This window comes from Chrysochloris asiatica, unplaced genomic scaffold (assembly GCF_000296735.1).
Source record: "Chrysochloris asiatica unplaced genomic scaffold, ChrAsi1.0 scaffold00103, whole genome shotgun sequence".
NCBI lineage: Eukaryota > Metazoa > Chordata > Mammalia > Afrosoricida > Chrysochloridae > Chrysochloris > Chrysochloris asiatica.
The window spans coordinates 9,275,162-9,285,334 of NW_006408621.1; the positions used below are offsets into that span (position 1 = coordinate 9,275,162).

The window sequence follows — 10,173 nt, forward strand, 5'->3', positions numbered from 1 at the left end:
GCAGCCAGAGTGCTCCTTGGAGGCCAGGATGGACAAACTTCGTCTCTCATACTTCAGACATATTGTCAAGAGAGACCAGTCACTGGAGAAGGATATCATGTTTGGAAAAAGAGGAAGACCCCCAACAAGATGGATTGGCCAAGTGGCAGCATCGATGGATTAAAGTGTGGCAACTATAGTGAGTTTGACCCAGGATCAGGCACTGTTTCATTCTGCTGTGCATAGGGTCGCAATTACTTGGTACTTACTCAATGGCACCTAACAACAACAACAATATAATTTTTATAATCTGAAAATATTTTAGAGGAGATAATAGAGCCAGCAAATCCAGAGATTCTTGGAGGGCTCTAAGTCTCTTGGAGCCTTGTCTTTTCTTACTAAGGTAGCTTTGTCTGAAAAGCTACTATAGCTGATGCCTGGGCTAAACTGAATCCTGGAGATTAGTATTTGAAGGGTAACAAAATTACTATTATCAAGTGTCTAAAAAGTAGAGAAAAAGTGCCTCCAATTTAGTTTTAAGGCTGAGATGAAGAAATGACAGGAAGTGACTGGGAGTAAGGCGCATTATACTCTTAGGAAGTCTCTTACCTTATTTAAACTTCGATTCCTTTTTCACCATTTCTTGATTCCTAATAGTAACTCAAACTCTGCAAAAGTTAAGTTTTAAGATGATGGAGAATAATATGAACATGTTTGGTCATTTTATTTTCACAGAATACCTTTACATTTGGAATTAATTATATTGCCTAATAGAATGTGTTACTCATTATTGGTGTGGAGTGGATTTTAGAAACATGCCTATTATTAATCAGTCTTCTGAGCCTTCCAATTGCCTAAGAGAGGTAGTATAAAACTAGAGATAGGGCTACATATTTAGGTTTCATACTCTAGGACAACCACTTTCCCTTCATCTGATACAAAAGGTGCAGACCAATCCACTTTGAGCTCATTACTGATAAGTATGCACCCAGTAACCACTAACCATGATGCTAAATTGATGGCGCTAAAGGGAGATCAGAAGTCCTAATAGTTCCAAATTGAAAAGACATCCATCTCAGCCTAGCCAATGATTGTGAAGGGCATTAGAAACAGAATGTCAACACTGCAGGTTTCTTACCCTGTTTCCATGTATACCAAGACCAAAACAAAATCCACTGCCAGTGAGCCAATTCTGACTTGTTAAGTGTCGTAAAGTGGGTTCCAGCGCACAGTGACACTGTGACCCTGTATAGGGTTCCCAAGAAGTGACTGGTGAGTTAGACCCGCAGACTTTGCAGTCCAGCACATAAACCCACAGCACCACACCCCTACACAGAATTTCTAAGACTAAATCTTTATTGTAGTTAGCAGCCCAACACCTAACCCACATCACCTCCAGGGCTCCTTCGTAGAGTTGCCAATGAGGATTCCTACCTCCTTTTGTCCCCCAATCAATCCTGGAAAAACTGTTTTATTTAATGTGAATACTATAGGATATGCAGGGGACTGCTAACCACATGGCCATCAGCTGCACCTTGGAAACTCTATACAGGGCCACTGTGAGTCGATGACAGTTAACAAGAAAATAGAAAATACCATGTTTCTTACTTTTGCAGAGATAGGGTCCCTGTTAGAGGAAGCACTCAAGGTGTTTCTTCCCATAAAGAAATCCAGTCCCTTATCCCTGTGTTCTTAAAAGGAGCTTTTAGCCATGGTGTGGCGCTGTAGGATAAGCACTGGACTGCAAGGTCGGTTTGAACCACAAGGTGGTGTGGTGGTTACTGTTGTGTGCCGTGGAGTCGGTTCCGACCCATAGCAACCCTGTACAGGGTTTCTGAGGCTGTAAATCTTTACGGGAGCAGAAAACTTCATCTTTCTCCCACAAAACAGCTGGTAGTTTTGAACTGCTGACCTTGCGGTTGGTGTGGAGCTGTAGAATAAGCACTGGACCGCAAGGTCAGTTTGAACCACAAGGTAGGTGGTTCAAATTCACCAGCTGCTTCTCAGAAACCCCATGCAGGAGCACTATGACGGCACTTAACAACAAGGCTTTGGGGAGCGTGGTAGTTCTACACAATAAGTACTGGACTTGGGAACCACAAGGTCGGTTGTTTGAACTCAGTAGCTACTAGGCAGGCAAAAATGTACAGCCTCAGGAACCCAGTACAGGATTGCTGTGAATCGGAACTGACTTGACGCCATTGAACACTGAGGCTGTCACTTGATCTCAGACCACAGACACTGAAGAGTCTATATCTGTTCACAGCAGCCTGAGTTTTCAATCTCAGGTTCACACAGCAAAAGAAAGCGCTTTGAACAGAGGCAGTGAACATAAATACACTCGTTTCAATTTAAACTGAGTTTAGGATTCTTAATTCATTTGTGCTACTTGGATGCCAAATACTGACATAACTTATTTGATTCTAAGGATTGGTTGAGAATCTGAAGAGGGGATAAGGGAAACAAAAGTTCCTGTAATTCTGGGGCCACAGGTCACTGGTATAAACTTAGTTTTTATCATGATGGAAGACGAAGGCCAAATGTTATATTTAGCCCAAAACGCTGGAGAATCGATGATGACAGTATTTTCTATCAGAGAAAAGTGTGAGACTGTTTAAAAAATAAATTGGGAGTGAAAAATAATGTTTCATTTTCCTTTGGGCAGGAGTACATTAAAATATTTTCCAGAGTACTTGTGAATAAAATGAGAAATGAATAAACCTAAAATCAATCTGTTTTGGTTTCTTACTTCATTAGTCACTGACAATTTCCATAAAGCCAAGTTTAATAGCCCTGGAAATAGCCCTCTCCTAAGGGCTACAATGGAATTGATACTCTAAGTTTTAAAAAAAAAGTTGCCTTTAAGTCTGTTCTAACACATGGTAACCCCCATGTATGTACAAGTAGAACTGTGCTCCAAAGAGTTTTCAATGGTTGATTTTTCGGAAGTAGATCACCCGCTGATGAATTGTCATCTCAAATGTTGTATACTTGCCCTTTCTTCCAAGGTGCCTCTATGTGGACTGAAACCTTCAACCTCTCTGTCAACAAATCAGGGCATTAACCGTTTGTGCCACTCATCTCCTTTAAAGGTACCAAGAATAGCAGAACAGAAGCCTTTTTGTTTGCTTTTTAGTTGAGGCCATGAAGAAGAGAAAAGGTAATTCACAATGGAAACTAGTTAGTAGGGGCTCTAGACTTGGGAGCATGACAAGAACAAGAGAACTTACCTAACAAGTGGTGTCTAATAGGCTTAGCTTACTATACCAGCATACTAATGTGTGTGTGTCTCTCTTCTAGCTGTGTTTTTGTTTGTTTGTTTAATTCTAGCTGTGGTTCTCTTCAATTTAGGTCCTGATCAGATACCTCTCAGGGAAGAATTTGAGCAAATTATGCTGAAAGCTATGCAGGAATTTACCCTGAGAGAGAGAGCCCTGCACATGGGTGTCCAGTGTATAACAGTGTCGCCTGCACAACTCCCCTGGCTTGCTAGATTAATCGCCAGCGTATCTCAAGACTTGGTACATGTGATTGTGACCCAAAACTCTTTGGCAGAGGGCATTTCAGAGACACTGAGGACTCTCAGTGAAATGAGACACTACCAAAGGCTACCAGATTATGTTGTGGCAATTTGTGCATCAAAAATCAGAGGAAATGAATTTTGTGTGATAGTATTAGGTGAGTAATTTTTATTATTATTATTCTATTCATTCAATCATCCATCCATTTGAAAAAAATATTCATTGGTTGCCTGTGTGTTTCAGGCATCCATGAAACCTCCACTTCAACTTGTATTTCTTCTCATTTTAACTTTCTCTCTCCTCAGATCTGGTGGTTGGTAGTTGGCTTGTGACCCTGCCAGCTGGTTAGGGAAGCCTTACTTCAAAGCTTTTCCCAGTAACAGATACTCTTGTCTCATGTAACTTCTGTCCTTAAAAAGTTTTGGAAATGTTTACCATTCAAGCATGTGATAAAACCAATGTTACTGATGGACTAAGCCTAATTAATCAAATTTGCCAAAAACTGAGCTCATATATACACCTACTCAATGAATATTGAGGTATAACATTGATTTTACAGAAAAAGCTAAAAAAGTTGATACATCACAAAATGTGTGTTTGTTGTTTCCTGTGCTCGTAGTCTACCATGCAAGTACAGGCACCATCCTGGGGCACTCTATGGACTAAATTGCATCTCTCTCCTGTCTGTAGTAAATGCCTCTCGCTTCTTCCTATCAAAGTGACTAAGATTCTTCACTCTGAGGAAACCTGGCAGCCATCTGACTCTGCTACATAAATCTTCCAGAAAACCTCATCAGAAAGTGTGACACAAGAATTTTTCTTCCATTCTAACTTATGAGAAATATATTTAACAACATAAGATTGAACTTTTAAGACAGATACCCATAAGAACCTTGCAAACACAATATTATTTAGTTTTTTTCCTAGTTCTCCACAGTTTATCCACATGCATGCATATATTTCCACAGAGACAGGCACAAGAATGTATCCTTTTTCTCTTGACCACCTCACATTATAAAACTTTTCTCTGCCTCTGAAAATAGTCTTCAATTTGTCATTTCAAATGCTGTGTAATTGTCCATCTCTTGGTGCACCACAGTTTCCTTTACCAAATCCTTATAATTATGTACGTTAGTTACCTCCAGTCTTTGCAATTATAAATAATGTTCTAGTGAACATTTGTGCACTTAGCTTTTCCCTTCTGTTCCCTAGGTCAGCATCAGTCCAGAGCTCTGGCAGAGAGCATGCTCACCACAAGTGAGTTTTTGAAAGAAATTAGTTATGAGCTCATCACAGGAAAGGTCAGTTTCCTGGCATCACACTTCAAAAACACGTCATTAGGTAAGTAGTTGTGAGATGCAGCAACACTGCCAGCCTCTAGCTACGTGATTTTCTGAATTTAAATCTCACCTTAAACTTGCCAACTGATTTCCTTTCATCTGGAACAGTTTATCCTAAGTATTTTGTTACTAACACCACAGAAGGAGCAGCATGGCCCCTAGGACGACATGCTAGCACTAGGGTCAGAGCCTCAGCTCAGTCACTGAGTTGTTGCATGACCATGAGCAAGTCTCTGTCTCCCCAGACTCAGTGCCCCAGTACATCCACTGGAGACATAATCCTGTCCTGCCTGCTTCAAATACTGTGAAAGTCAAGAAAGTATATCAACTGTAAGCAGGAAATAAATGAGGGTAACTCAAGCTGTAAAGGAACCACTATCAAAATGACCATGAAAACCTGTCTGATTCCCAAATCCTAATGAGAACCTGGCTGTATTGCCCAGGTAACTGTGAGACAGGTACAAATTATACCACCATACAATTCCTTATAATCGTATCTCTACTTTGTTTTGCAATAGGCGATGACTTGGACAAGCTTCTAGAAAAAATGCAACAAAGACGGGGAGACAATGTGGTTACCCCTTTCAATGGAGACCTTAATGAGCATATGTCCCCTCAAGACGCGGCTGCTATGATTCCTACGCAAAACCTGGGTAAGAAATAATTTATCATGCGTCCTAGATCATAGGCCTTATTCTTAATAAATGTCACATAGAATTGAAAACAAAGTCAAAAATTTTATCATAATATTTTTTTTCTTAAGAGATTCTGGGATCGTCAGTGTACTTTCCAGGGTTGTTAGTGATGATTGAGGGCCTCAAGACTGCAAGGTGTACAGGGCTTCTGGTCCCCTCCCCCGTCACATACACGCTGACTTGTGAAACATGCATGTGTCCAGGAGAGTGAGGCCTTCCTGGCAGAGAGGGCAGCAATCCAGTGTGTCTGCTGCCCATTAAGATTCAGCGGCACACAGGGGTTGGGGAGGGGAAGGCAGTGGAACAGGAATGAGGAGTCTGATCAGTAGGCTGGATTACTGTGAGTTCAGTTTTTTTCCCTCAATTCACTGATAGAGACAACATAGAAAAGGATGAAAAAAGAACCAGAGAAAGGATTGATGGGAACCAGATCCACATAAACTGCTGCTGACAGCTATTTGGCCTCCACCTGACAGGAATGCATGATTTATATACTAGGACTGCCTCGGGCCAGAAAAGGGACATGGCTTGGCATTGGCTCAATCATAAAAACAAAGGCAAATATGAGTGATAAAATAAGTTTTTCACTTCTTGACAGTAGTTGGTAATAAAGTTATCATCCAGATGATCTAAAATGTTTCTGCTAAGTATTTTAAATAATTATTAAAATTAGAATTGGAGAATTCTCAGAGAACTTAGATTCCTAAGTTCCTGTTGTCGAATCCCAATTTAAGAAACGCTGTGTAAAGATTTTTTGTTTCTTAGATGTTCGAAATTTATTAAGTAAATTAAATTCTATGAATTGCACCTTACGCCTTCATTTGTGTTAGTTCATGACCCATGAGATCAAGGAAATGGCAGCCAAACTATCAGAAAACAGACTTATCTTGGTTGGCAGTCATTGTAAGTCACAAATGAATCTGAGCTGCTATTAAAAGGTGCAGTTAGAACCTGTTAACAGTGGGTTCTTTTATTGAGTAGAGTTACCACCAGCTAAAAGCTGGGGTATTGTGACTACTCTCTTCACCTTGACTACAGTGCTGTTTGATTTTAGAAAACACTAATTTAGAACAGGTTTGTGTTTGGCCCATGTGATTCTGTTTCAAACTGCCTCTTCTGTGTCTAATAAAAAGCACTTTAAACAAGTATTGGGTGCTGTCTGCTCAGAGTTTTAACCAATTAGGCTGGTCTCTATGTATCCCTGCACACTCATGTATAAGAGATTAATTGATTGGTTGTTAACTTGTCATAAAAAGCTACTGACATGCTTAGAGTATCTGGACAATGTTTTCTTAACATGTCACCTGTGGAGTGGCCAAACATCTCTGTCACGAGTCAGGTCTGTTCAAGTAGTACAGGCATCAGTGCTGGAGTTGTCCAGAACCAGCGACCTGCCAAGTCATCTGCACTGACAAAGTTGGATAGAGTGGGAAAAAGGTGAAGTCCTGTCTCCATGACCTCTGCAGTGTAGTCCCAGTGAAGGGAATTTCAGGCCATGTTGCAGTTGCCCTCCTGGGGAGGAAATGTTTACTGTGGTGTCATCCAAAAGGCTCAAAAGAACTCAACTCAGCTCAGGACCTCGGCAGATACTCCTAAAGGAAACTGGAAACTTTCTTCCCCTTTCCAGAGATAAGCCCTGGCTCCAACTACCAGAAAGTAGCCTGTCGTCCCCATTTCTGGGCAGAGGGATAGGAGTTTGAATTCGTGATTTGTGAGACAATTACTCAATTTTGAAATAATACATTTGAAAATGTGCTAACTGTGCTCCATTCTGCCAAGTGTCAGAGAAAATAAGCAAACTTATTAAAACTCAGAATCGAAGATGGGCCGTCTAAGTGGTGGACTATGCCTTATGTGTCCTCATAAGGATTATAGTGGCCATTACTGAATTAAATTAATCTTGTTCTTATGACTTTTATTTTAGATTTAGATCATGAAACCTTCCAAATTTACCAACCACAACTTACAGTTGCTAGAAAACTATTATCTCAGGTGTGTGCTATTGCAGACAGCGGCAGCCAGAGCCTGGACCTTGGCCACTTCAGTAAAGTGGACTTCATCATCATTGTTCCAAGATCTGAGGTTCTGGTCCAGCAAACACTTCAACGGATTCGACAATCAGGTAGACTTGACCCTACATAGATCCAGCTTTAGATTATCGCTCTCTCTTTCTTTTGCTTAATCTAAATGTTTATAGGGCTCCTTACATTTTCTTATTTTTTACAGTAATTAAAATCATAGTTTCAATGTTTTTTAAGATTTATCTATAAATGTTCCCTCAAAGTACTCTGATCTTTTCCCCTCCAAGGTTCAGGGTAAATTAATGTGCATATTTGTTCAATAGTGTTATGTTTCTGAGGCAATATCTAAGTTCATCAGTAGGCTGGAGTCTTGTCACTTATTTATGAAGAGAAATTTTCTTAAGGCAAGGATAACCCTACGTGGAATGGTGGGACCTATGCCACCTGAACTCCCTCTGTGTACCCAGGTAGGTCATATATTCGTAAGTGGGCCCTTAGATGTATAGCGTATTAACAGCACATTTCTACCAGAACACCATCCCCCACTTCAGTATTGACAAGCCCAGTTAAAAAACACAATATTGGAATTACTTCTAATGACTTCAAGAGAGTAAGTATAGAGGAAAACATTTTTTCCTAGAAAATATTAAAAGGTAAGGAGCAAAAATTGTAAAGGTCTGTGGTAAACAGTATCTCTTTCAAAGCTAAAATTTGTCAGAGTTACAAGAAGCTATAAGGAATTTAAAAAATTGAAGCAGCTGAAAAATGCTTGCCTTTGTCAACAAGGTTGTAAAAGGAAGTCATAAATGATAAGTTGCTTCTGGGTATCTTACCATAGAAAAACCAAACCCATTGTCACTGAGTCCATTTCAACTCATGACGACCCTCTAGGACACCGTAGAACTTCCCCAGAGGATTTCTAAGACTGTGATCATTAGGGAACCGGACGGCCACATTCTCTTGCAGAGTGACTGGTGAGTTAGAACCGCCAATCTTTGAGTTAGTAGTTAACTTCTGTGCCGCCAGGGCTCCTTCTGCTGGGGAAAAAACATGCAAGTAGGGAGCAGGAACACTCAGAAGTGGTTAAAGTATGGCTGATACAATGCATATTTGTCATTCAGCGCTCCTGGAACTTTTTAGCACAGAGACAGATCACTCAAGGATCTTGTGAAAATGCATGCAGGTTCCTGTTTAGTAGGCTAGACCCTGCATTTCCAACAAGTTCCCAGTTGATACCAATGCTGCTGGTCAGACAACCACACTTGGAGTAGGGAGGCTCTGTAAGAAATCTGTCATTGTTAGTTCCATGGGCCAAATGAGCTGAATGAGTATGGTGTGGTGAAGTGGTTAAAGCACCTGGGTGCTAAGTTTATCAAAAGGTTGGCAAGTGAACCCACCAATGGCTCCACCAGAAGAAAGATGTGTCCATCTGTGTCCATAAAGCTTACTGCCTCAGAACCACTACGGAACACTCCTACTGTACCCTACAGAGTCTCTATGAGTCAGAGCCAACTCAGTGGTAGTGGGTTTGCTTTATTTTTAACCTCTTTTGATGGCTGTGACTGACTCACGAGACGTAAAGTTGTTTCCAGGTCTACTGGAAACCTATGTGCCTGTTAACAGTGCAGTCTTCTTTTTTAGCCTCTACAGCTCTGAATGACAAGTTGCAATATTAACTTACAACTGATTAGCCAGAAAAGGTCAGATAAACCTTTCCTCATAGCTCTCCCAGAGACCAGAGTGAACTCTTGGCTCCCTCAGCTACTGGTATTTCCACATTTCCCTCCAATATAGGAAATATGGGCTTTAGTTACACCAAGTAGTAACCAGGTCGTTAAAATCTCTCATGGCTTTCCCATTTCCACAACATGGAGCACGTACCTTCTTTTATAGGCACTTGAGTTGTACCAGTTGGCATTTGTGGCCTTTTTGAGTTTGTGATCTGATACCCCAAATCGTACTTTAGCAAACATCACAGCACCTGTTTGAAGTGGTGAAATCATCCCTGGTCAGCAGTTGTGCTATTTGCAAAGCCTTTTCCTGAAATAACCTCTTGAGGACCTGTACTTTGACCTTTCTAAATAAAAACTGCATTTCTGACAGACACTCTCATACTTTTCTAAAGTGAGTATTTTAAGATTGTCAACCCTCAGAAAGGTACCAGAATTTGATCAGATTACAATCCTAACATTGACTTTTCAATGTTAGGAACAGAATTGGAAAATTCGAGACTAAGAATATTTTTAAATTATACACATCTGACTTTGGCGTATGAAATGTTTCATAATTATGGCAGTTTTTATTTTGAAAAAGGAAACAAAAATTTAAACACTTACACACTCATTCACTATTCTAGGATTGTTGTTGTTAAGTGCTATTAAGTCGGTTCTGACCCATTGTGACCCTGTATAGGGTTTCCAAGAAGCAGCTGGTGAGTTTGAACCACCGACCTTGTATTTCAAACAACTTTGCAATCTGACACAGTAGCCCACAGCACCACACCAGGACTCCTATTAAAATTTGTTGTTGTTGTTAAGTGCCTTCGAGTCGGTTCCGACCCATAGCGACCCTGTACAGGGTTTCCGAGGGTGTAAATCCTTACAGGAGTAGAAAGCCT

General features: G+C 40.6%; 1 protein-coding gene across 1 annotated transcript in view; it reads left to right on the forward strand.

The window, feature by feature from the left end:
- The window catches only part of GREB1L (growth regulation by estrogen in breast cancer-like), a 146,945-nt gene that overhangs the window by 76,324 nt on the left and 60,448 nt on the right, over positions 1-10,173 (forward strand). Inside the window, exons 10-13 of the mRNA XM_006867286.1 lie at positions 3,331-3,657; positions 4,713-4,841; positions 5,359-5,493; positions 7,460-7,657. Coding sequence (XP_006867348.1) covers positions 3,331-3,657; positions 4,713-4,841; positions 5,359-5,493; positions 7,460-7,657 — 789 coding nt within the window. The remainder of the gene's footprint in view (positions 1-3,330; positions 3,658-4,712; positions 4,842-5,358; positions 5,494-7,459; positions 7,658-10,173) is intronic.